Source organism: Rhinoraja longicauda, chromosome 6, assembly GCF_053455715.1.
Source record: "Rhinoraja longicauda isolate Sanriku21f chromosome 6, sRhiLon1.1, whole genome shotgun sequence".
Lineage (NCBI taxonomy): Eukaryota > Metazoa > Chordata > Chondrichthyes > Rajiformes > Arhynchobatidae > Rhinoraja > Rhinoraja longicauda.
In genome coordinates, this window is record NC_135958.1 from 20,204,432 (window position 1) to 20,230,855 (window position 26,424).

The 26,424-nt window shown below is 44.1% G+C and overlaps 1 protein-coding gene across 1 annotated transcript in view; it reads left to right on the forward strand.

The window, feature by feature from the left end:
- The window catches only part of hydin (HYDIN axonemal central pair apparatus protein), a 382,743-nt gene that overhangs the window by 244,814 nt on the left and 111,505 nt on the right, over positions 1-26,424 (forward strand). Inside the window, exons 53-61 of the mRNA XM_078401540.1 lie at positions 5,535-5,694; positions 7,160-7,332; positions 10,076-10,274; positions 14,243-14,342; positions 16,630-16,729; positions 18,583-18,751; positions 20,687-20,922; positions 22,382-22,472; positions 24,707-24,911. Of these exons, the coding sequence (XP_078257666.1) occupies positions 5,535-5,694; positions 7,160-7,332; positions 10,076-10,274; positions 14,243-14,342; positions 16,630-16,729; positions 18,583-18,751; positions 20,687-20,922; positions 22,382-22,472; positions 24,707-24,911 (1,433 nt within the window). The remainder of the gene's footprint in view (positions 1-5,534; positions 5,695-7,159; positions 7,333-10,075; positions 10,275-14,242; positions 14,343-16,629; positions 16,730-18,582; positions 18,752-20,686; positions 20,923-22,381; positions 22,473-24,706; positions 24,912-26,424) is intronic.

Consider the following 26,424-nt stretch of genomic DNA (forward strand, 5'->3'; position numbering starts at 1 on the left):
CCTCCATAGCAAGAATATCCTTCCTCAAATTTGGAGACCAAAACTGCACACAGTACTCCAGGTGCGGTCTCACCAGGGCCCGGTACAACTGTAGAAGGACCTCTTTGCTCCTATACTCAACTCCTCTTGTTATGAAGGCCAACATTCCATTGGCTTTCTTCACTGCCTGCTGTACCTGCATGCTTCCTTTCATTGACTTTTGGGCTGATTATCAATTAATGTGCGAATTTACTTCAACAAGTACTTCCGTATGCTTAGTCGAGTCGCATATATCTACTCTTTCTTCATAACTTAGTCATACATTTTATGACCAATTGTTCTTTTATTCAATACCAAGAGAATTGGGATGTGTAAAGAAAAAGCAAAATAGAAAAAACAAAACAAAACAATTTTTTCTTTGTGTTGCAAAAAGTATCTCTGTTCAATAACCTTTCTATAAATAGCAGGCCTGACATTGTACATGTAGTCCAAGAACTATAGACTGTTGGAAATAATAGTTGTTTTTCACACATGAATGTAGCGCAATACATATGGGCATTTGGTGTGCATACCTTTTTTTTGCTAAAAAGTTGCATTACGCGTCATATTATGAATTTTGATGTAAAATTCTGCATTTTGGACATCAAAATTATGAATTTGTAAAATCAAATGTTGGGAGGTCTGGGGTTAACTGTAATGCAGTGAAACAACATGGTGGGTGATTGGCATGTACTTAGGCCCTCCAGAATAATCGTAATGCCTCCAGGAATTAAAAAATAGTGAAAAGAAATACACAGAACATTAAACATTGATTCTTTTACATTTTTTCTTAAATACTTTTGTATATTCTGAAGTACATTGAGAATTGGAGAAATAACAATTCATTGCGAAGAAATTAGGTGATGAAACCTCTAGAAACCAGCCTAACCACAGTTAGCCACATTAAAAGTAGACATGTCACATGCTGACATTTATCAATAGTGCAAAGTAAAGTGCATATTTCTGTAATTTTGTATTTGTGTAATTAGAGCGCATTAGGGATGAAGCTTTTAATTGTAGCCTACAGTACGTATCTGGGAGAGATTTGCTGTCTGGAAAAATCACATCTGTACAGCTGTCCTGGAATAATATCCCTGCTATAATTCCTTCTAACTCCATTTGAGATGTTGCTTGAAATGATATGACACTTGATACTGAGAATGGCCTGAATACTCTAACTTGAGATATGGCATGTTAGAGGCACAGCACTTTTTGGGTAGAGATAATCTTAAACATGATAAAATTCATACAGAAGTCCAATTCACAGGACTGTGATGGAATATTCTTTACATTCCCGCACAGGTGCCACTCCAACAGAAGAACCATGGCATCATCCAAAACAGAGTTGTTGTTGGCACCTATTCTTCCAAGCTAAACTCACTTTACCACCAACACATTCTGGCTTGATGCATACCATCTACAAAAATGCACTGCAGTAACTTTCAAATCTTTCTTCATATTGATTCCAAACCTGAGACCTCTGCCACCTGTATTTCTCTTAAAGTTACACGCTACCATGATTGCAAATCATGGACTACCAACACATCTCCCACCAGAGACCCAGAAACCCTCAACCAATGCTACACAACCATAAAAGATGCCGACCACTCCATCCTCCAATTGTATTTGGGAATAACTGATCTCCTGGCTGTGCTTCTACAGTTACAACCAGAAACCGAAATGGGAGGATGTATAGAATGTCATACACTGTTGGTTTGTGAAAAAAGATGACAACCTTCACAACAGCTTTGTGTTGGTCCATATTCAAGGAGTTTGTGGGTAACCTAACTGAGGATGCCACTGCCATCACAGACTTTATTAGTAAGTATGTAGAGGAATGTATGCCAACGAAGACAATACGAGCGTTCCCGAACCTGAAACCATATAGGAACCATGACATCCATTCCTGTGTGGTCAAATTACCCTGAACAGTACAGGAAATTTCTATGTTACCTTCGCAAAGCAATCAAGGATACTCAGAGAGAATTCCAGACCAAGCTAGAGTTCCAGCATAAACACTTGGACACCTATAGATTGTGGCAAAGTTTGCATGCTACAATGGGCTACAAAGTGAAGGCAGGCAGTATCACCAGCAACAACACATCCTAGTCCAATGAGCTCAATGCATTCTATGCTTGCTTTGAACAGAAGACTATTTTCTAAATGGGGAATGGATTCAGAAATCGGATGTGCAAAGGGACTTGAGAGTGCTGGTACAGGATTCCCAAAGGTTAATTTGCAGGTTAATTAGTAGGTAAGCACATGCGATAAATAGGATCAGCAGCTGTTGGTTTATACCAAAGATAGACACAACATGCTGGAGAAAATGAATAGGTGACTGCAATTGAATGTTAGAATTCAATTCAAGAGGACTATAATATATAAGCAGGGAAATAATGCTGAGGCTTTATAGGGCACTGGTCAGACTGCGTTTGAGTATTGTGACCAGTTTTGGGCCCCATATCTGAGGAGAGATATACTGGCATTGGAGAGAATCCTGAGCAGGTTTATGAGACTGAACCCAGGGGGCGATTGGGTAACATGTAATGAATGGTTGGCGGCTCTGGGCCTATACTTGTTAGAGTTTAGAGTCATACAATCGAAACAAGCCCTTCAGCCTTCCATGTCCATACCAACGTTTTTGCCCATTTCCACTGATTCCATTTCCTTCTTTGATTTGCCTGCTTAAGTATCAAGCCAAATGCTTCTTCAACATAGTCATTGTATCAGAGCACCTCCTCTGGCAGCGAACTCCAGGTGCAAACTACTCTGCACAAGACTGCATGAAATTGCAGAAAGGTGTGAACGCAGCCAATCCATCACCCTGTGGCGGTACCCGTGGATTAGGCCACTCCCTGGATCATCCCCCTCAGCACGTGTTGGACAGGGCTGGGGAAGGGATTAGTGCTACGGGGTTTGCCTGAAGGGGCTAGAGAGATAACTCGTGCTTGAGACTGAAGAGAGTGTGGATGTTCTGTTGCTGCATTAAAATTACTGTTAATACCTACCTGGCGTCTTGCCTGATTCTTATTGCGTCCAGACCCACTACACTGGTGAGCCTCGACATTTCCTCGCAAGTCGCGATGGACCCGAACGTTCCTCAACACGCACTACCCGGCCCTGCCGGTCAGCCGCCTCTGGACCCTGCCGGACCCCACGCCCTGCCGACCACACCGCTCTCCACGCCGTGGCGTTGAAGCTGCCTCCCCTTTGGACCGACGACCCTGATTTCTGGTTTGACCAGGCCGAGGTGCAGTTTGCACTGTGGGGAGTGACAGCCGATGCAACCAAGTACTTTTACGTTATCGCCGCCCTCGACCAGGCCACCGCGCGATGGGTCCGACCTTTCATCCGCGCCACCCCGGCGGGCAATAAGTATGATGGCCTCAAGGCCTTTCTCCTGAGGAAGTTCAGCCTCAGCGAGGTCGAGCGGGCGACTCAGATCCTATGGATGACCAGGCCGCCTGGGTGACCGCCGCCCGTCGGTACTGCTGGGCGATATGCTGGCCCTGATGGGCGAGCACGAGCCCTGCTTTTTATTTAAACGCGCTTACCTGCAGCAGTCGCCATCCGATCTCCGCCAGCAGCTCATCAACGACCCGTTCACCGACATGCAGGCGGTGGGCGAGCGCGCCAATGAACTCTGGATGGCCCATCAGCTGGCCCTTGACGCGCTGGACGTTCCTCCGATGTCCGACGACGATCCGCAGGTAGGGGCCTCAATCGACCGCGTCTCCACCGCTCCTCAACGTCCTTCGCAGCGGGACCCGGCTGCCACAGCACACCCGGCCGGCAGCGCGTCTTTCCCGCACAGCCTGCCGTCAGTTCCTCTGCATGCCACCAGAGATTGCTGGTGGTTGGATCAGCCCACACAGCCACCGTTTCCACAGACGCTAGCAGAGGGGGCTGGTGCTACTTTCACCGCCACTGGGGACCTTCAGCCCGTCAATGCCGGCAGCCCTGCTCGTTCCCGGGAAACGCAGGGGCCGGCCATCAGTGATTGCTTCGGCGGCCTGCCAGATTCATCGTGTTTTTGCATGGGATCGCCGCACCGGGGTTCATTTCGTTGTGGACACAGGGGCTGAGCTGAGCGTTCTTCCTCCTTCGAATGATGACATCCGTTATGGTAAACGCGGCCCCCTCCTCGCCGCGGCAAACGGGACACCAATCCGCTCATACTCTCTCCCTCAACTTCGGAGAGGGCCGCTTCTCCGGGCCATTCGTCATTGCGTATGTGTCCCAGCTGTTGCTGGGTGCGGACTTTCTACGGGCACATTCCCTGCTCATGGACGTCAAGCGGCAGCGTTTGGTGCACTCCGTCACCTTGAAGCCTGTTTCCCTCCGCGTGGGTGACCCGGTAGTGCTGCCTGATGTGTCCCTGTTGTTCATGGATGCTACATTCTCGCGCATTCTGGCCGAGTTCCCCGAAATCCTCGACCCCCAGTTCCACTCCTCCGCCACGAAGCATGGGGTGGAGCATCACATTCCCACCACTGGCACGCCCGGGCGCGGCGTCTTCCACCAGACAAGCTCCGTCTCACTCGGGAGGAGTTCCGCCTTATGGAGTCCCTGGGTATTGTGCGCCGCTCACACAGCCCGTGGGCGTCCCCGCTCCATATGGTCCCCAAGGCAGACGGTGGCTGGCGCCCTTGCGGAGACTACCGTCGGCTTAATGATGCTACCATCGCTGACCGGTACCTGGTCCCCCAAATTCAGGACTTTAACGCGAACCTGGTTGGGGCCACAGTGTTTTCCAAGGTCGATCTGGTGCGTGGCTACAATCAAATTCCCGTCCACCCAGACGACGTCCCCAAGATGGCCATCGTGACGCCATTTGGCTTGTTCGAATTCCTCTGCATGCCGTTCGGACTTAAGAACGTGGCGCAAGTCTTTCAGCAGTTTATGGACCGTGTGCCGTGGCCTGGAGTTTGTTTACGTTTACCTCGATGACATTTTGGTGGCAAGCCGCTCGAGACAGGAGCATGCTACCCATCTCCGCCAGCTATGCCAGGGCCTCAGCGATCATGGGCTGGCCATCAACATAGCCAAATGCCTTTTCGGGGAATCCCCACTCGAAAAATCCCTATCAATGTCCTCTGGGGATCAGCTGGTCTTTTGTGCATTTCCAAATTTAATTATTCCACCACTGGAGGCTGTATTTTCAGCTGGCTTGGTCCGAAACTCTGGAATACCCCCTTTAAATAGTTTGTTCCTCTTCATCTTGCCCATTTAAAAGATTTTTCAAACTGACCTCAATGTCCAGGCCTTTGGTCACCTGTCCTAATATCTGTCTCTACAGTCTGGTATTAAATTTTGTTTGATATCTCTCTGCAAGTTGAGGTCTTTTGTAACATAAGGCGTTGTTGTTGTTGGTTGTGCAGTCTAACTTCACATATAATGAATGACACTGGAGGTAAGTGCACATTTTGAACTAACATCCTGGAAAGTTTGGGAGAGATAACACAAATTGGGGACTATGATCGCGCAGGATTGTGGTAAGATGTTTTTGATTATAGGTACAAGGAGGGCAAATATGCGGAAAACAAGGAGATTATCAAAATAATGAATACCTCATCAATGGAATCTGAGGTTTCCTTCTGTTATCAGCATGATGTGAAAGCTGCCACCTATCTTGTGGATCCACCAAGTGTGATGCTTGCAGCTTATCAAGCAGAGGTATGTACCTTTTTGGTATATATAGAGCATAGAAGAGTACAGCATAAGAACAGGCCCTGCAGCCAACTATGACTGTGCCAAACCATTTCTTAGCTGCCTGCACATAATCCATATCACTTCATTCCCTCCATATCCATATGCCTATCCAAAGGTCTCTTAAATGCCATTATCGTGTCTACCTCTACCACCACCCCTGGCAGAACATTCCAGGCACTCAACACCCTCTATGTAAAAAAACTCACCCTGCCCCAAATTCCCTCTGCACATCAATACTATTAAGGGTCATGCCGTTAATTATATATTTTACCCTTACATTTGACCTCCCAAAGTGCAACACCTCACACTTGCATGGATTAAACTCCATCTGCCTGTACCTTGCCCGTTTCTCCAGGCATCTCAGTGGCTGATCTACATCCCCCTGTACACTTTAACAGCCTTCCAACAGTCTGCAACTCATCAATCTCCAGCAATCTTCATCAATGGGACACTGGTGGAGAGACTCAACAGCTTTAAGCCTAACACATTGATGCAATCACAAAGAAAGCTCATCAACATTTCTACTAGATTGAGCAGATTTGATATGTCAATGAAAACTCCATCAAACCCCCCACAGGCATATGGTAGAAAGCATACTGACTGGTTGCATCATGGCCTGATTCAGCAAATCAATTGGCCAGGAATGAAAGAGGCTGCGGAAATGGTAGACATTGCCCTGACTGGGCACGAGCTTTGATCTCCCCACCATGAAAAGGATCTATAGCAGGCGTTGTTTCAATTAGGCAGATAACTTTAAACACCCACAGCTCTGGCCATGATCTCCTCTGGCTACTGCCATTGGGTAGAAGATAGCCTGAGAGCTGTTACCTCTAGTTGCAAGAACAGCTTCCTGCCAATAATCATCAGGCTCTTGAGGTTTTTCTGCTTGGCATCAATGAAGATAGAATGCAGACAATGTTGTGGTGAAGAGATTAGATCTGGCTAATAATTCTGATCAATATATTGTCTAGTTTAATTGCTGGCAGATCTCAATGCCATTCTTAGATTTTGTCAATCAGTATTAAATTGGCCAGGGTCCTCGTGTGTTGAAGCCGTTCTGGTTAGTTTCCCACTAGTTTTCTGTTATGGCGTTCTTATTTCTGTGATTTGAATGACAAGCCCTATTTCACGGATATGTTTTTAAACAGATTTATTATGAGAGAATACTTAGAATTGTGAAGAACAGACAGCGGCTAGGATGAAGCTTCCATTGTCAAGGAACACAATGAAAACATAGGAAGTTTGGTGAAATGTCAGATGAAAATATGTTTACTATTTTTCACTGAAGGTATAATTGAAACATAGAATGAATGAGTATATTGAAATGAACAATGTAAATGGGTCCAACAATAGGTGGACCCAATGGCTTGATGGTTTGATCTCTGAGATTAGTTACAAGAACACTTGAGGTCACAAATTTACCTTGCAGGAGGTAACGATCTGGGCCTATCCAACCAGCTCTGGGAAATTTGATGACTGCCTTGTCTGTTGCATACGAGACAATCCTGAACCAGTACTCTTTAAGGTATCCTGTTATGGAGTACGTGCGGAGTTGGAACTTGACCGCAAACAGCTACACTTTGACAAAATGATTCTTCACAGGTCAGTATTTATCAAAGTCATGCTATTCATAGAGTCACAGCATGTTACAAGTAGATGTATAAAAACATTTTGTATTCAAGATTACTACCATAAAGCTACATTAATGACACCCTTGTTCATATTGACAGACATCAAAGTGGCCCAGAAGACTACCCTATTCAAACCCCTCAACATCTATTGCTGCATGGTCAATTTTCCAATGGGAGTTTGTGTATGAGGATGCAATGAGCAAAGGCATTTACCTACCATGGCACACATTTTGTAGCATCTTGTTCTGTTGTACATTCTGATCCACACTCCCTGTCATACCTCAGTCCCAATCATTAGCTCACCAGTTTATTTTCTGCCTCTAAGAATTTATGTTTAATATTTTGTGGCCATGTTCTTTTGTAGTGAACTGATTTTAATGCTTCTTGTTTGTTTCCTTGCTTAATGCTTCCAGTTATATTGCAATTAAGTAGTAATAATAATAGAACTAAAATAACATATTTAAAATATATAGTGAAATTGATCAAAACAATTGCATCAAAACCCATACCTAAACCATAATATAATCAGCAGCAACAACTACAACTTGCAATGGATTTGCACATTCCATGGTGCAAATACACAGATGAATGCTAACCTCCTTGTTATGTCCCTGATTTATTTTATTAGCACAGGATACAGCAAGTGAGATAAAAGGTTAAATTAGATAAAAGGTCCGAAGAAGGGTCTCAATCCGAAATGTCACCCATTCCAGAGATGCTGCCTGTCCCGCTGAGATACTTCAGCATTTTGTGTCCATCTTCCATGTAAACCACATCTGCAGTTCCTTCCCACAGTTAAAAGAGCATGATGCTTCAAGTGCTATCCATGGTGCATCTGACTTTGGTTCTTTGAAACCCAATGAACAAAAGCCCAACAGTTCTCTAAACAAAGTTACCATCTCACAATGTATATAGGGCAGATCTCACAAGTGTGAGTGGATCAGGTGTTTAGGATAGACTTCTGGAGGATTAAAAAGTGGAAAATATTACAGAAAGACCCAAATTGCTGGAGTAACTCGGCGGGTCAGGCAGCATCCACGGAGAACATGGATAGGTGATGGTTTTGGTCAGGGCCATCTGAAGAAGTGTCCCAACTCAAAATGTCACCTATCCATGTTTTCCAGAAATGCTACCTGACCCACTAAGTTACTCCAGCAATTTGTGCCTTTCCTTGGTAAACCAACATCTACTGTTCCTTGACATTCTGGAAAATGTTATCTCAGGCAAATATCAAGTCCAGTCAGGTTTATTATGTGTATTACTATGGTGAGGTAAAGGTACAATTAAAATCTTGCTCACAGTGGCATCAAAAGCACATAGATTCAGAAAACGCGCAAAACCATAAATTATACATAAATTACACATAAATTCCGCAAGACAGTAAAAAGAAAAATGCAATTCACTAGTGCAAAACATAATTGGAAAACAAGTCTATGGTAATACAAGAAGTATTCCATAATGTTCGTTGCTGAGCTGGGATTAGGGCTATGCAGGTTGTTTCAAGAACCTGACAGTTGTAGGAAAGTAGCTCCTGTCCTTGCTGGATTGGGACCACGGACCTCTGTACCTCCTGCTCAATGATAACAGTGAGAATAGAGTATGGCTCAGATGTTGAGGATTCTTGATGATGGATGCCACCTCCTTGAGGCAGCACCTCATGTAGATATTTTTAATGGTGGGGAGAGCTGTGCCTGTGTTGGTCTGGGCTGAGTCCACACACTCTGCAACCTCTTGCAGTCCAGTGCATTGGAATAGTCGAACCAGGCCATGATGCAACAAACGAGAATAGTTTCTACTGTGCATCTGGAATTTGTTCCAACTATCTTACATTTTATTCGGGCCTTAATGAGAAAATGTGGCAGGGTACAGTTCTCAATGACTCATTGTGGAAAATAAAAGCACCAATAAGCAGGCATCGAGCCATCTACAGTGTACAGATACACAATAAAGGGAATACTGCGAATAATGTTAGTGCAAGGTAAAGCCAGTAAAGTCTGATTAAAGATAGTCCGAGGGTCTCCAATGAGATATAAAGTCGTTCAGGACTGCTCTCTACTTGTTGGTAGGATGGTTCAGTTACCTGATAACAGCCATGAAAAAACTGTCCCTGAACCTGTAAACACCCCAGCCACTATTTTGCATCATTGAAGGCATCCTAATACCGAGCCAATGTTTATTTCTCAGCTAAAAACTAAAACAAGTTACTTGGTTGTTAACTCATAGTATGTGTAAAATCTGTTCCTTCGTTTACTTAATACAGTGATGGTACTTAGTTTAGCTTAGAGATACAGCACGGAAACCGGCCCTTCAGCCCACCGAGTCCGCGCCGGCCTGTGAACCCCACACATTAACACAAGTCTACACACACTAAGGACAATTTACACTTATACCAAGTATACAAACCCAAGCCAATTAGTCCACAAAACTCTATGTCTTTGGACTGTGGTGCCTTTGGAAACTGAAGATCTCGGACTAAACCCAAGCGGTCATGGAGAGAACGTACAACCCCATTCAGACAGCACCTGTATTCGGGATCAAACCCAGGCCTCCGTCGCTGCCAGTGCTGTAAAGCAGCTACTCTACCTCTGCGCTATCGTGCCTCCCTCAACATGTAAAAGTGTACTGTGCCATATGTGATCATATGTGTGTGTAACCACCTTGGTGTGTTGGTAGACCATGAAAGGTAACTGCAAGTTTTGATTTCTATCCCTCAGGAAGGACACCAAGGGCCTGGTGATGCGGAACATTTGTCTTCTGCCAGTAGCATGGAGAATCACTGGCCTGGAGAATCTGGGTGATGACTTCGCTCTCTCTCAGGACCAGGGAGTCATTGAATCCAAAGATGAATTTAGTGTGCACATGCACTTCAGAGCTACAAAACAAATCAATCTAAGAAAGTACGTTCGGCTTGAGGTATGTGGATTGAGAAGTGTACTGAGCAAGCGAGATGCGATTTTTATTTAATCAATTTAAAATAATATCCCAATAAAAGGTTCATAACCACAACAACGAGCTCACATTTTAACTCTCGTCAGAGTGTGTGCGGTGGAAACCAAGTTTGGAGTAAAGCCCCAATAAAATTACCAGTTAGACAATAGACAATAGGTACAGGAGTAGGCCATCTGGCCCTTCGAGCCAGCATCACCATTCATGGATGATCATTTACAATCAGTACCCCGTTCCTGCCCTCTCCCCATACCCCCTGACTCCGCTATCATTAAGAGCTCTATCTAGCTCTCTCTTGAAAACATCCAGAGAATTGGCCTCCACTGCCTTCTGAGGCAGAGAATTCCACAAATTTACAACTCTCTGACTGAAAATGTTTTTCCTCATCTCCGTTCTAAATGGCCTACCCCTTATTCTTAAACTGTGGCCCCTGGTTCTGGAGTCCCCCAACATTGGGAACATGTTTCCTGCCTCTAGCGTGTCCAACCCCTTAATAATGTTATATGTTTCAATAAGATCCCCTCTCATCCTTCTAAATTCCAGTGTATGCAGGCTGAGTCGCTCCAGTCTTTCAACATACGACAGTCTCGCCATTCCAGGAATTAACTTAGTGAACCTACGCTGCACGCCCTCAATACCAAGAATGTCCTTCCTCAAATTTGGAGACCAAAACTGCATACAGTAGTCCAGGTGCGGTCTCATTAGGGCCCTGTACAACTGCAGATGGACCTCTTTGCTCCTATACTCAACTCCTCTTGTCATAAAGGCCAACATGCCATTAGCTTTCTTCACTGCCTGCTGTACCTGCATACTAACTTTACAAGGATACCCAGATCTCTTTGTACTTCCCCATTTCCTAACTTGACGCCATTCAGATAATAATCTGCCTTCCTGTTCTTACCACCAAAGTGGATAACCTCACATTTATCCGCATTAAACTGCATCTGCCCACTCACACAACCTATCCAAGTCACCCTGCATCCTCATAGCATCCTCCTCACAGTTCACACTGCCACCCAGCTTTGTGTCATCCGTAAATTTGCTAATATTACTTTTAATCCCTTCATCTAAGTCATTAATGTATATTGTACATAGCTGCCGTCCCAGCACTATCCTCCTTTATATTATTGGCTAGCTTACCTTCGTACCTCATCTTTTCCCCCTGTATTGCCTTTTTAGTTATCTTCTGTCGCTCTTTAAAAGAGTCCCAATCCTCTGCCTTCCCGAGCATCTTTGCTATGTTATACCTCTTCTCTTTTATTTTTATACTGTCCTTGACTTCCCTTGTCAGCCACGGTCGTCTCTTACTCCCCTTAGAATCTTTCTTCCTGTTTGTTATGAACTGATCCTGCACCTTCTGTACTATTCCCAGATATACCTGCCATTGTTGTTCCACCATCTTCCCTGCTAGGGTTTCTTTCCAGTCAACTCTCGCCAGCTCCTCTCTCATGCCTCCATCGTCCCCCTTGCTCAACTGCAATACTGACACTATATTATGATCACTACCCCCTAATGGCTCTTTTACCTTGAGTTCCCTTATCAAATCCAGTTCATTACACAACACTAAGTCCATAATTGCCTTATCCCTGGTAGGCTCCAGTACAAGCTGCTCGAAGAATCCATCTCGGAGGCACTCCACAAACTCCCTTTCTTGGAGTCTATTACCAAGCTGATTTTCTCAGTCTACCTGCAAGTTGAAATCTTCCTTAACCACTGTAGCATTACCTTTGCGACGTGCCAAATTTAACTCTTGATTCAACTTGCACCCTATATACAGGCTATTGTTTGGGGGCCTGTAGATAACTCCCATTAGGGTATTTTTACCCTTATAATTCCTCAGTTCTGTCCATACTGATTCCACATCTCCTGATTCTATGTCACCCCTTGCAAGGGACTGAATATCATTCCTTACCAACACAGCGACCCCACCCCTTCTGCCCACCTGTCTGTCTTTTCGATAGGTCGTTTACCCCTGAATATTCAGTTCCCAGCAGTGGGAGCAACATCACTTCCTCCCCAATATAATCATTAGCATCTCAAGGCCGTATGTTCAGTCCCCTGCTCTGCACACTCTACTCATTTATGAGTGTAGCTGGACACAGTTCCTACTCCATCTTTAAATTCGCCAATGACACTGCCATTGTTGAACATATTACGAGTAACCATAAGTCATAGTATAGGAAGAAGGTTGATCATCAGATTGAATGGTGCCAGAGCAACAACCGTGTTCGGACTATGAGGAAGGCTATCAAAGCATACAGCGAGATATTGATCAGCTACAGAAATGGGTGGAGTAATGGCAGATGGAGTTTAACCAAGTGAGTGTGAGATTTTCACTTTCGTGTGGCACGGTGGCGCAGCGGTAGAGTTGCTGCCTTACAGCGAATGCAGCGCCGGAGACCCTAGTTCATTCCCGACTATGGGTGCTGTCTGTACGGAGTTTGTACGTTCTCCCTGCGACCTGCGTGGGTTTTCTCTGAGATCTTCGGTTTCCTCCCACACTCCAAAGACGTACAGGTTTGTAGGTTAATTGGCTTGGTAAATGTAAAAATTGTCCATAGTGAGTGTAGGATAGTGTTAATGTGCAGGGACCGCTGGTCGGCGTGGACCCGGTGGGCCGAAGGGCCTGTTTCCACTCTGTATCTCTAAACTAAAAAATATATATAAGGGCAAACTGTACAATTAAGGGATGACCCTTAACAGCATTGAGTTACAGAGGGGTCTTGGTGTCCAAGTCCCTGAAAGTGGCAACACAAGTAGATAGAGTGGTAAAGAGGGCATATTGTATGCTTGCTTTCATAGACAGGGGTATTGTGTATAAGAGTTAGGATGGTATTTTGCAATGTTTTTTGGACTTCACTTAGATTGCATTTGGTGTATTGCATGCAGTTCTCCTTTCCCAATTACAGGAAGGATGTGAAGGCTTTGGAAAGGATGCAGAGGAGGTTTAACAGAATGATGCCTAGATTTGGGGTTATTAGTAACAGGGAGAAGTTGGGCAGAAATGGATTATTTTCTCTGGATCACTGGAGGTTGCCTGGAATATGCTGCCAGGGGAGGTAGTTGAGGTTGATATGTTAGTGGCATTTAAGAGACTTTTGGATGGGCATATGGGTATGCAGGGACAGGAGGGATATGGAGGAAATACGAGATGGTCTTGACATCATATTTGGCACATTGTAGGCCCAGGGGCCTGTTCTTGTGCTGTGTTCTATTTTCTAACATTTTACAGCTTTTTCTCTCTTTTTCTCCCATTTTTATTCTCTTTCTTTCTGTCTTTTCCGCTTATTTTCTCTCCCTCTGTCTGTCTGTCTCTCTCTCTCTCTCTCTCTCTCTCTCTCTCTCTCTCTCTGTCTTTTTCCTTTATTCTTTTTCTCTCTCCCTTTGTCTCTCAATTTATCTTTTTTCCTTCTTTCTTTCCTTTCCTCTGTCATCTTTTTCTCTCCTTTTCTCCCTTTTCGCCCTGCAGCAACTAGTAATTCTACTCTCATCCACCCCGCTGGTCTCCCAAATGTTTGCATGTATGAGGTGTTCTAAGTCAGGTGCTCATAATCTAAAGACGTAATCAGAGAAGAAGAAACAAGGAGCTGCAGTTGCTAATTTAGAAAAGAAGACAGAATGCTGGAGTAGCTCAGCAGGTCAGGCAGCATCACAGGAGAACCTTTTAGGATGGGACCTTTTTTCAGCTGATTCGAAATGTTGATGTTCTGTTAAGATGCTGCCTGGTCCACTGAATTACTCCAGCACTCTATGTCTTCTCTTGTAATGCGAGTGCTTTGTTGAAGTTAATGAAAGCTGTGTAGCAACAAGAGTATAACATATAATTAGATCATGCTTAATTAGTCCTCAACCAGCATTCACCATCTGGTCCGATCAGTGGATATCAAGTGTGTATTTATGTTTTCATGTTATCACTTTGTTTGTCCTCTCCTGAGGTCTATGATGCAGAAAACATTCTCGGCATTGTTCAAACGGAAAACATTCTGGTCCTTGCGGAAGCTTATGATGTGGCTCTGGACATCAGTTTCCCCAAAGGTAAGGTTGCTATTGCTGCAGCACTGGTTCACAGAATGAGCTACTGTCAGGAAAGACAATAGTAACGGTAAAAAATAGAAGCAAGAGCTGGCTGCATTGTTGCATAAGATCAGGACAAACAGTGCATCTCATCCACTTGCCCACTCGATGATTTATCTCCAGCCCCTTAGAATACAAAGATCTACTCACCGTCAATGACTGAGCACTCGCCAAACTGTAAGGTGGAGAAGTTTTGCATCCCCTAAGATAATGAGATTTTCCTCAATGTACACGCACAGAGAGCTTCCTTAACCTCTGCAACTATTTCACCTGAGTGATGCAGGGTAGGCCGACTGCGGCATCCATACACATGTAACCAAATAGTGACCTCAGGTACATCTTAAATCTTGCCCCTCTCACCTTAAATATATGTTTTTGGTTCCCCTATCCTGGGTAAGCGATTTTGTGCATTCACCCAATCTATTCTCATGATTTTATACACCTCAATAAGATTACCCTGTGCTCCAAGGAACAATGTCCTAGCCTGCCCAAACTCTCCCAATAGCTCAGCCTCTTAAGTGCTGGCAACAAACTGGTAAATCTTCTCTGCACTATTTTCCAACTTAACATCATCTTTCCTCTGGCAGGATGATTAAAACGTAACATAATAATCCAAATGTGGCCTCACCAATGTCTGGTACATATGTAACATAATGTCTGAACTGCAGTACGCAATAGTTCACAAGTTCACGTTATAGGAGTAGAATTAGGCGATTTGGCCCATCGAGTCTACTCCGCCATTCAATCATAGCTGATCTCTGCTTCCTAATCCCATTTTCCTGCCCTCTCCCCATAACCCTTGACAACCGTTCTAATCAAGAATTTGTCTATCTCTTCCGTAAAAATATCCACTGACTTGGCTTCCACAGCCCTCTGTGGCAAGAGTTCCTCAGATTAACTACCCTCTAACTAAAGAAGTTCCTCCTCCCTCCTTTCTAAAAGAGCGCCCTTTAATTTTGAGGCTATAACCTCTGGTCCTAGACTCTCCCACCAGTGGAAACATCCTTTCCACATCCACACAGTCTATGCCTTTCAATATTCTGTAAGTTTCAATGAGGTCTCCCCCTCAACCTTCTAAACTCCAGCGAGTAGAGGCCCAGTGCTGTCAAACGCTCATCATATGCTACCCACACATTCCTGAAATCATTCTTGTAAACCTCTTCTGGACCCTCCCTAGAAGCCAGCATTTCCTTCCTCAGATATCGGGCCCACATTTGCTCACAGTACTCTAAATGCAGCCTGACCAACACCTTATAGAGTCTCAGCATGACATCTTTGTTTTTGTATTCCAGTCCTCTTGATATAAATGCTAGCATTGAATTTGCCTTCCTTACTACCAATTTGACTTGCAAATTCACTTTTTGGGAGTGCAGTACCAGTACTCCCAAGTCCCTTTGCACCTCCGATTTCTGGGTTCTCTCTCCATTTCAAAAATAATCTCCGCCTTTATTCTTATTACCAAAATGCACGAATGCAATACTGACTGATGAAGGCCAATGTACTAAAAACTGTCTTGAACATCCTGTTGTTGTTATCCTTGTGATGCCACATTTCGGGGAACTAAGTACCTGTACTCCAAGATCCCTCTGTTCTATAAAACTCCCCAGGGCCCTACCATTCACAAAAAAACTCTTGCCATGTTTTGACTTCCCAAAATGCAATATCTGATACTTATTTGCATTAAACTCCATTAGCCATTCCTCAGCCCACTTGGCCAGCTGATCAGAAGCCTGCTGTAATTTTTTGAGATTTGTTATATTGAAACTGGGTTGTGACTTACAAATTTAATTGCATGACTTAAACTTGTAAGTGATCTAGAAAGTGCAGGAACAGATACAGAAAGAGAAGCCTGTAGAAGCCATATAATAGTTGGAACTATTAAAACAGAACCATGATACACAGTGCAATCTCCGTTATTTATCTTGAACATAGACTTCAAGGTAACACAAAACATAACAATAACGATTTTCACTATCTACGATACCCCCCCCCGGACCCAAAACGTCACAGATGTTGCCTATCCCACTGAGTTACTCCAGCACTTTGTGTCTATCTTCAGTCTTCCATCCAGCTGGAATCCAGACTCAGCCACACTGTAGTTTGCAATGTATTGGCCAGAGGACACCATGCACTATTAAACCAACTGAAGACTCCTCACCAGCTACGTCAGCTCCACATACATTTCCATTGCTGTAGCGATTAAGTTGAAGATATATATTAACATCTTATTCTTGATTCTGCATTAAAGGTTCAGATGGCGGGATTGATTTTGGTATCATTAAGGTTATTGATACCGTGAAACAGACTATCACGTTGAAGAACAAAGGAAAATATGAGATTGGATACAGGTACATTTTTCTGTTTCTCCTCAAGTAGTCTGATGATAAATTATAGATGGAAAGGCAGAGGTGCTTCTCCTAGGATTAGCCTCATGGGATGTTTGTTGTATTTGAAACAAAAATCTCCAGATGCTGGAAATCTGAAATAAAAACATTAAATGCATGAAGGGCTCAGCAGCTTATGCAGCATCCGAGAAGAGAGAGAAACAATGTTTTAAGTCGAAGACCAGAACACGAATGTTAACTCCGTTCCTCAATCCACAGAATCTTTCTGAACTGCTGAGTGTTTCCAGCATTTTCTATTTTTAAGTCCAGCCGAGTTTATTGTCATATGCACAAAAAACCTACGCCATCAGTCCAAAGAAGGATCACGAATGATAACATAATCTGTCATTTCCCTCCATAGATGTTGCCTGGCCTGCTGAGTTCCTCCAAAACTTTTGTTTGCTCAAAATTTCTAGCATTTGCAATCCTTTGTGTCTCTAATTATTACATTTGGTGCGAGTCAGCAGCAAGGCAACGTGATTACCCCCTGAATTAAGCTAAACAAAACTGCAAATACTGGAAATGTGAAATATAAACAATACATCCTTGAAACACTCAGTAGATTGGAAGCACCTGTGGAGAGAGAAACAGAATTCATGTTTCAGCACAAAGATTCCTCATCAGATTTGGGAATAGTTAGAAATAGAACGTACAGCACAGGCACATGGCTCTTTGACCCATGCCAGACATAATGCCAAGTTAATCTCCTCTGCTTGTACATGATTCATATCCCTCTATGCATATCATTATGCCTATCTGAAACAGCTACTGGAGTTGCACCCTCAATGCTCGGGACCTGATTTCAATCCTAACATCTGCCACTGTCTTCGTGCAGTTTGCACATTCTCCCTGGGTATGTTTAGATGTGACCTCTGCCTGCCACATCCACTGTAATTTGTCCTTACTGTGTAGTTGAATCATCGAATGTAGAGGGAGTTCACAGAGACGGTTGCCCACCTCATCACAGAATGTGGATTTGCAAAGAGAGTCAGGAGAAGTTTGCAAGGGTTCCTGTCACAGTTTATTCCGAACAGCTCCCTTAAGATAGGACTCTATGATTTACGGACTGTTCCCAGGGACACGTTCAGAGACAGACATCAAGTGCTGCTGTAAGATCGTCAACTCGGTGAAAGACACCCTTTGGTCTGCCCGAACTTTGTTGACCTCCCAGCAGAGTCTGTCAGGGAATGTTGCTGACTGGCCCACTCCAGACTGCAGGAGTACGTGCTGCGAACGCACTGAAGCTTGGCACAGCCAAGGTTCTGTGGGGAGGGCAACAGTCTAGGGCCCTTCAGCTGCTGGACATTAGGGGGCACGGTGTGGTGGAGAGGCCCCTCAAATAAGGGAAGGGATTTCATGCCAGCAGGCCACATGTGACAAGGGTGTGGGTTGAAATTGTGTAATTTGTGTAAACACCATGTGTAACCTCCGAGAATGTCGGAAGAATTTTTTGCACAGTTCCTGTATTGTACATATTTTTTACTTAAATAAAGTTTGTTTTGATCATAAAAAAAGAAACATAGAAGGAATTAAAAATAGATCAATGTAGACAGTGTAAATGGGTGCTTGATGGTTGGCAAGGGCCAACTCCTGTGGTAAGATGGGAAGCTGGTGTGAAAAACGGAGTGAATATTCGTGGAATTGGGAGTGAACAAGAGCATCGCAGAGGGAACAGTCCCACTGAACAGCTGGAAGGATGGGTGAGGAGATGTGTCCTCTGGATGCATTACTGTGAATTCAAAGGATTACATTCCGCTTCCACTTATTATGTCAGTTACTTTGTTCAAGCTTGTAAAAGTTAAACTTTTTCTTGCTAGATTTCAACTACAATCCACAAAACGCGACATGCCGGATGTGAATTCTCTGTTCAGCATTCAGCCGAATAGAGGGTCTCTGGCTCCGAATGATCGTGCCAGTCACATCTACATAATCTTCCGTAGCAGCATAAGCACACACATCAAGGATGAGCCTATTCTACGCTGCCAGGTTAGATCAAATATTTCTACAGGCTTTGAAAAGTTGCTTCTAGGTAATTCCTCCTTGTATCTCAGTCTTTTTGCACACTGCATTTTCCAATCAGGCAGGTGTCCAGGTAACATGTAAATTAAAATATGCTTATTCCTTATTTGCTCTTTGAATATTACCCTATTTTTTGCACAACTTTTCCGAACACATACCAGCTGATAATAACATGATGTAACGCATACTACAACGCACTCATTACCGAAAATATTTTTCTCCCATCTTTACCTGGTGTTAAGAACATAGAACAGCACAGGAGAGGAACAGCCCCTTCGGCCCCCAATATCTCTGTTGAATGTGATGCCAAATAAAACTATTCCCTTCTGCCTGCATGTGTTCCATATCCCTCCATTCCCATATGCTTACCTAAAGCACTCTTAAATGCCACTGTCGTATCTACTTCCTCCACCACCTCTGCCATGAGGTGTTACATGCATGCACCACTTCACTGTGTAAAAAAACCTTCCACCGCACATCTTAAAACTTTCCCCCCTCTCATCTTCAAGTTATGCCCTCTTGTATTTGATATTTACCCTAGGGTAAAGGCTCTGAATATCTTCCCTGTCTATGCTTCTCATAATTTTATAAACTTCCAACAGGTCTCCCCTCAGTCTCCAACTCTCCAAACAAAACATTCCAAGTTTCTCCAACCTTTCCAATACTCTCTAATCCAGGGTGGCATTTTGTTAAACATCTTCTGCACCCTCTGCAAAGTGTCTACATCCTTCCAGTAATGGGGCAAAAAAAAACCTATACACATTAATTTCAATGTGGCAAAACTAAAGTCTTATATAACTGTATCATGACTTCCTGACTCTAATGCTCAATGCCCCGACCGACAAACTCAAGCATTCCATATGCCTTTTTACCATTCCATCTACTTGGGTTAATACTTTCCGTGAGCTACTGACTTATACCCCATGATCCATCTTAACATCAATGCTGTTCAGGGTCCTGCAATTAACCTATATCGGTATTTTCCCCTTGTATTTAACTTCCCAAAGTGCAAGACTTTGAAGCTGGTACAACTTGCTTCAAAGTCGTCTTGTTGAGCCTCATTGTCTGCACTCGTTCTCACCTAGCATACAGCTAACAATGGCGTGTTTCCTTTATCATCGTTACATTTTTGCATATCTTTAATTCATTTGTTCTACATCTCTCTACATCACCGTCTATATCTCTTGTTTTCCTTTCCCTTGACTCTGTCTGAAGAAGGGTCTCGACCCGATACGTCACCTATTCCTTTTCTCCAGAGATGCTGTCTGACTCACTGATTTACTCCAACATTTTGTGTCTCTCTTCAGTTTAAATCACCAACTGCAGTTCCTTCCTACACATTTCATCTGACTTGGAGATGTGCTGGTTCCAGCATTAGCACAGGGGAAAGGTTAAGCAGCCGCACTAGTGATGGGAATATGACTGATTACATTTGTGGGAGGGATTGTCATTCACATTTTACAATACCCCCCACCCCCTGACACATTTTGATTCCCTTGTGTTCTTCAAATGGAGAAGATATGGCAAGAGTAAATGAGTCAATATTTAGTGCCTGTTCCTGTGTCGTAGGGTGACACCTATACATCTGTGGGGTTTTTTTACCTCTCGCAACTGCTGCAAGTTATAGACATAGGATAGATAGGGTGCAGAAATCCCCACATGTTGCTAGGACTGGATGGCTTGAGATATAACAAGCAATTAGAAAGTTTGGCCCTTTTTTTTCCTGGAGCGAAGGAGGCTGAGGAGTGGTTTTGTAGAGGTTTATAAACGTGTGGCTGTATAATCTTCATGCCCCTTGGCTGGATTTCATTTGGGTTTATACAGTCAGTGGTCTATAAAACTAACTGAATGAGGGATGTTTGTTTGGACCATCAATATATTATCTTCTCTTTATGACTACAGGTGATTGAACCCACCCTGGCTGAAGGAGGAGAGGTCATTGCCAGCATTCCAGTGAAAATCTCCGTCCGTGCTATCTTCAGTACTTATCAGCTGCTGCCTGCCAGGGAGCTTAACTTTGGCATTGTGCTGGTTGGTGGCCGAAGGAACCGCACTTTCACTCTTGAAAACACTGGCGAATTTGAGTTCAAATACTTCATCTTTAAAATGCCCATCATGGCACACCAGGGAAAGAAGAGGTATGGAATGTCCCTTCCAATCATACCTTGACTGCAATTAGGTGGAGGTGCTTTCAAAGGTGGAGGTGCTTACAATTTCTTCCAAGATCCAGTGAGAATTTCTCACCCTCACGATATCACAACTGATTTTAATGCCCCTGTATTTGGAGAGGAGGATCCTGGCTAGGATACCCCACCCCTAGTCACTCTCTAGTGACTCACATGTCCCGGCCTTAGCTGAGGAGTTGCAAAGGAACCTAAATTTGGGGCCATTTTGTGCACTGGCCAGAAGGATGGATTTCTGGGGGAAAAGTCTATCCTTTACTTTGGTCACTGATGCAAGGTCTTGACCTGAAGCGTGAACGGTTCCTTCCCCTCCCCACCTCTCACACTGTTTAACCTGCTGACTTCCTCCACCAGATTGTTTGTTGCTCTACACTCAGGTATGAGGAACCATCCACCAACCAGAAATGTTCACCATCCACCAACCAGAAGTTCAGAATACACAGTTCTGTTCTATCATGTAAAATGCCTCAGACTTTGTGCTTAACAGACGCACAAAGCAGGAGCACTGCCATTGGAGTGAGTTCTGCTTTTACAATTAGTGGTGTGCTCCAATTCCTACCACATAAATGACTTTGCACAAATAGGAATTCTCCACCTTCTGTGCCTTAACTCCAAAAGTTCCTGTTGTGGCGGCTCCCAAGGGTCGGGCCATACCACTACCGACCCCTCGGCACGGGAATGGACCGGTCCAGGGAGGCGGCCCTTTGCTACAGATATAAAGGACGAGGTTTTGGACGCGAAGCCATTCCAGCAGACTTGACCGGTCTGACAACTGTAATAAAATCAAACCTCCCGAAATACCCGGCTCCTTGCCTTTATTTCGGGCCTTTTTCGACGCGCCACATTGGTGACCCCGAACAGTCCATTGATGATATAATGGACGCAAGATGGAAAGCCGACCGTTCGTCCGGCTCACAGGCTGACCAGGCCGCAGCTGTTGACGTGGTAGCCATCAAGCTCCCGACATTCTGGACCACCTGTCCTCGCGTTTGGTTTCACCAAGCGGAGGCTCAGTTCCAGCTGCGGGGCATCACAAATTGTGTTTGCACTCCTTTCTGTTTGGCCTTTGTTTTCCCTGATTCTCAGTCTGAAGAAGCATCTTGACCAAGATGTCACCCATTCCTTCTCTCCAGAGATGCTGCCTGTCCCGCTGAGTAACTCCAGCATTTTGTGTCTATTTTTGGTGTAAACCAGCATCTGCAGTTCCTTCCTACCCAACTTTTGAAAGAGATGGGGATAACGTTGAGAGGAATATGGTTGTTTGGCCATGGGGAAAGAGCAGGGGAGTAAAATTAATGGTACTGTAAGAACTGGTCCCAGATCAAGGTGTAGAATTCATTTATGATTTGTTGTAATTCAGAATCACTTGCTTTGTTGCAAACCTCTTCAGTTAACTTTTTTTGGGGTTTCACAGTATCAGTGGCTCCAAACATGGAAAGTCCCAGGACAGATCAAGCTCCATAAGAACCGATGGAGCTCCTAAGCAGAAAGAGCAAACGCCCCAGGTGAGCTCCCCGGCAGAAAGAGCAAACGCCCCGGCCGAGCGCCCTGTGCAGAAGATCTAATTGCAAGGTGGTGGGAGTGTTTTCCGTTAATTGCACTTTGAATCTGAGAAGTGCAATGTTCTTGATCTTGCATGAAAATAGAATGCAGAAATTCTACAGGGCAGGTGGTACCCTGGGAGCAAACAAGAGCAGTTCATGTTTTTTGCCAGTTGGTCTTTCATGGTAAACAGATCAGAGTATAATAGTTGAACAGCACTTAAAACAGGATGGAAGAAAGTAAAGATCTGTAATTTTGAACCACTGACAATGACAGTTGGCATCAGGATCAGGAAGTGGTTTCATACCAGCTGTTTGGCGAGAATTGCACCATGGGAGCAAGAATGCTGAAGATAAACATGGAGGGGGATAAGAAAGAAAATAAAGGACTTGGTTGTAGCATAATTGAGCCTTGTACAATTGTGCTGAGGAACCTCTATCACAGGCAGTTGTGGGGAGTTAGAGTGACTGTTTAGTTTTCCACAGCTCTGAATTAATGGTTTCTGGATTCCTGATCACCTTCAGTAAATTCCCATACGATGTCAGAAATGTCCAACACCAGAGGGCATAGCTGTAAGGTGAGAGGGGGAAAGTTTAATGGAGATGTGCGGGGCAAGTTTTTTACACAGAGTGGTGGGGAACTGGAATGCATTGCCTGGGGTGGTGGTGGAGGCACATAAAATAGTGGTGCTTTTAGATAGGCTCATGGAAGTGCAAGGAATAGTGGGATATGGATCATGTACAAACAGATGATATCAGTTTGACTTGGCATCATGTGTGGCACAAGCAATCTGGGCCAAAGGGCCCATTCCTCTTCTGTATTATTCTATGTTCTGATGAGAGGGGTGTTTTATGGAACAGATTGAGCAGAATATACTCTCCATAGTTGAGGGGAAAGTGAAGTGAAGCATTATATATTGAGAGAGCTTGATGGGCTAGATGTTGTTAGAATGTTTCCCTGCTTGATGGACCTAGAACTCAGATTTGTATTCAGTTTCAGATTAGTTTATTGTCATAATGAGTGCAATGAAATCCCTTGTTCTCATGAAGCTCTGAGTAAATCATATACACGGTAATGAGAGACACAACAATAAATGCAACAGCAAAGGACCAGAATGGTGCAAAGATTATAGTAGTGTAGTGCAAAATAATATGACAGTGCATAAATGGAATGAACAAATGATGTAGAGTTTAGAGTTGGTGTAGGCAGCACCTCTGGGAAACAGCAGTGATTGGTTCACATGACTGATAGCAGTGGGAAGAACCTATTCTTAAGCTTGGACATCTGGTCTTTCGAGCTCCTAACCTCTGCCAGAAGATAGAACTCTGACAAATATTTCAGATAAGGAGGTATTTTTTCAGGACCGGGATGAGGTTATTTTTCTCAAAGGGTTGTGAATCTTTGGAATTCTCTTCCCCAGAGAGATAAGAATGACAAATCATTAAATATATTCAGGGCTATTATAGATTTTTGTACAATGAAGGAATCCAGGATACAGGAGATCTGACAAGAAAATGGAATTGAGCTTAAAGACCAGATCAGCCATGATGTTATTGAATGGTTGAGTAGGTATGCCCTACTCCTTCTCCTCTTGCTAATATTGCTACACCTACGCACTCTGTCACCTTGAGCTGTGCTTTATGTGTTATGAGCTACATGTGAATACATTTGTTCAGCAGCTTGACAAAGAAGCACATCATCCTTTATTCATTGTTAATGACTGAAATTATTACTTTCTGTGTCCAATTGTACTGTGAAAGGAACTTCATCCCAAATGTCCTGCACTGGTTTAAGTTATTACAGACCATTCAGCCTAACTCCTCCATGCTGACTGAGATACGTTCCTGAGCTAGTACCATTTGCCTGCATTTGGTCAATCCCCTTCCAAACTTTTCCCATCCCTGTACCTGTCCATCTGTTTATTAAACATTATAATTGTAGTCACCTCTAGCACTTTCTCTGGCAGCTCAATCCATATTCCCAATAACCTCCATGGGAAAAACTTGCCCTTAGGTCACCTTTACATCCTTCTCATCTCACCTTAAGATTATGGCTCAGCATGTTCTTGAAAGATGCTGGAGATGGTATTACAACTGAATCTGTAAGTGATTATCATATCCCTGTGATGAACTGTGCAATGTTGTTCTGAGTCAGTTGTGCGCTTTAGTTTCTGTTTCTGCGCTTTTCTTCCATGCAGGCACGTTTGACTATTGGAATATTCACAGTTTTCCCTGGTTACGGAATGGTGCCTCCTAGAGGACAACAGGTCATCACAGTGGAAAGCTCTGGAGACCAAATGGGGAAGCATGAAGAGGTCTTGAACATTGATGTTATTGACCGGGACCCGAGTGACAATCCAAATGGTATCCCATACTGGATGGTCATCGAATGTTGTGCACCAAGTACGTTCAACCAGAGCAAAGCTCAGTTACAAATTACAAATAAATCTCGCATTTATATGAAATCAAATGACAATAGACAATAGGTGCAGGAGTAGGCCATTCGGCCCTTCGAGCCAGCACCGCCATTCATTGTGATCATGGCTGATCATTCTCAATCAGTACCCCATTCCTGCCTTCTCCCCATACCCCCGGACTCCGCTATCCTTAAGAGCTCTATCCAGCTCTCTCTTGAATGCATTCAGAGAATTGGCCTCCACTGCCTCTGAGGCAGAGAATTCCACAGATTCACAACTCTCTGACTGAAAAAGTTTTTCCTCATCTCTGTTCTAAATGGCCTACCCCTTATTCTTAAACTGTGGCCCCTTGTTCTGGACTTCCCCAACATTGGGAACATGTTTCCTGCCTCTAACGTGTCCAACCCCTTAATAATCTTGTACATTTCGATTAGATCCCCTCTCATCCTTCTAAATTCCAGTGTATATAAGCCTATTCGCTCCAGTCTTTCAACATATGACAGTCCCGCCATTCTGGGAATTAACCTAGTAAACCTACGCTGCACGCCCTCAATAGCAAGAATATCCTTCCTCAAATTTGGGGACCTAAACTGCACACAGTACTCCAGGTGCGGTCTCACCAGGGCACGGTACAACTGTAGAAGGACCTCTTTGCTCCTATACTCAACTCCTCTTGTTATGAAGGCCAACATTCCATTAGCTTTCTTCACTGCCTGCTGTACCTGCATGCTTCCTTTCAGTGACTGCTGCACTAGGACACCCAGATCTCGTTGTACATCCCTTTTTCCTAACTTGACACCATTCAGATAATAATTTGCCTTCCTATTCTTACCACCAAAGTGGATAACCTCACACTTATCCACATTAAACTGCATCTGCCATGCATCCGCCCACTCACACAACCTGTCCAAGTCACCCTGCAACCTCATAGCATCTTCCTCACAGTTCACACTACCACCCAGCTTTGTATCATCTGCAAATTTGCTAATGGTACTTTTAATCCCTTCATCCATTAATGTATATTGTAAATAGCTGCGGTCCCAGCACCGAGCCTTGCGGTACCCCACTATTCACTGCCTGCCATTCTGAAAGGGACCCATTTATCCCCACTCTTTGCTTTCTGTCTGTCAACCAATTTTCTATCCATGTCAGTACCCTACCTCCAATACCATGTGCCCTAAGTTTGCCCACTAATCTCCTATGTGGAACCTTGTTGAAGGCTTTCTGAAAGTCGAGGTACACCACATCCACCGGCTCTCCCCTGTCAATTTTCCTAGTTACATCCTCAAAGAATTCCAGAAGATTAGTCAAGCATGATTTCCCCTTCGTAAATCCATGCTGACTCGGAAAGATCCTATTACTACTATCCAAATGCTCCGTAATTCCGTCTTTTATAATTGACTCCAGCATCTTCCCCACCACTGATGTAAGACTAACTGGTCTATAATTTTCCGTTTTCTCTCTCCCTCCTTTCTTAAAAAGTGGGACAACATTAGCTA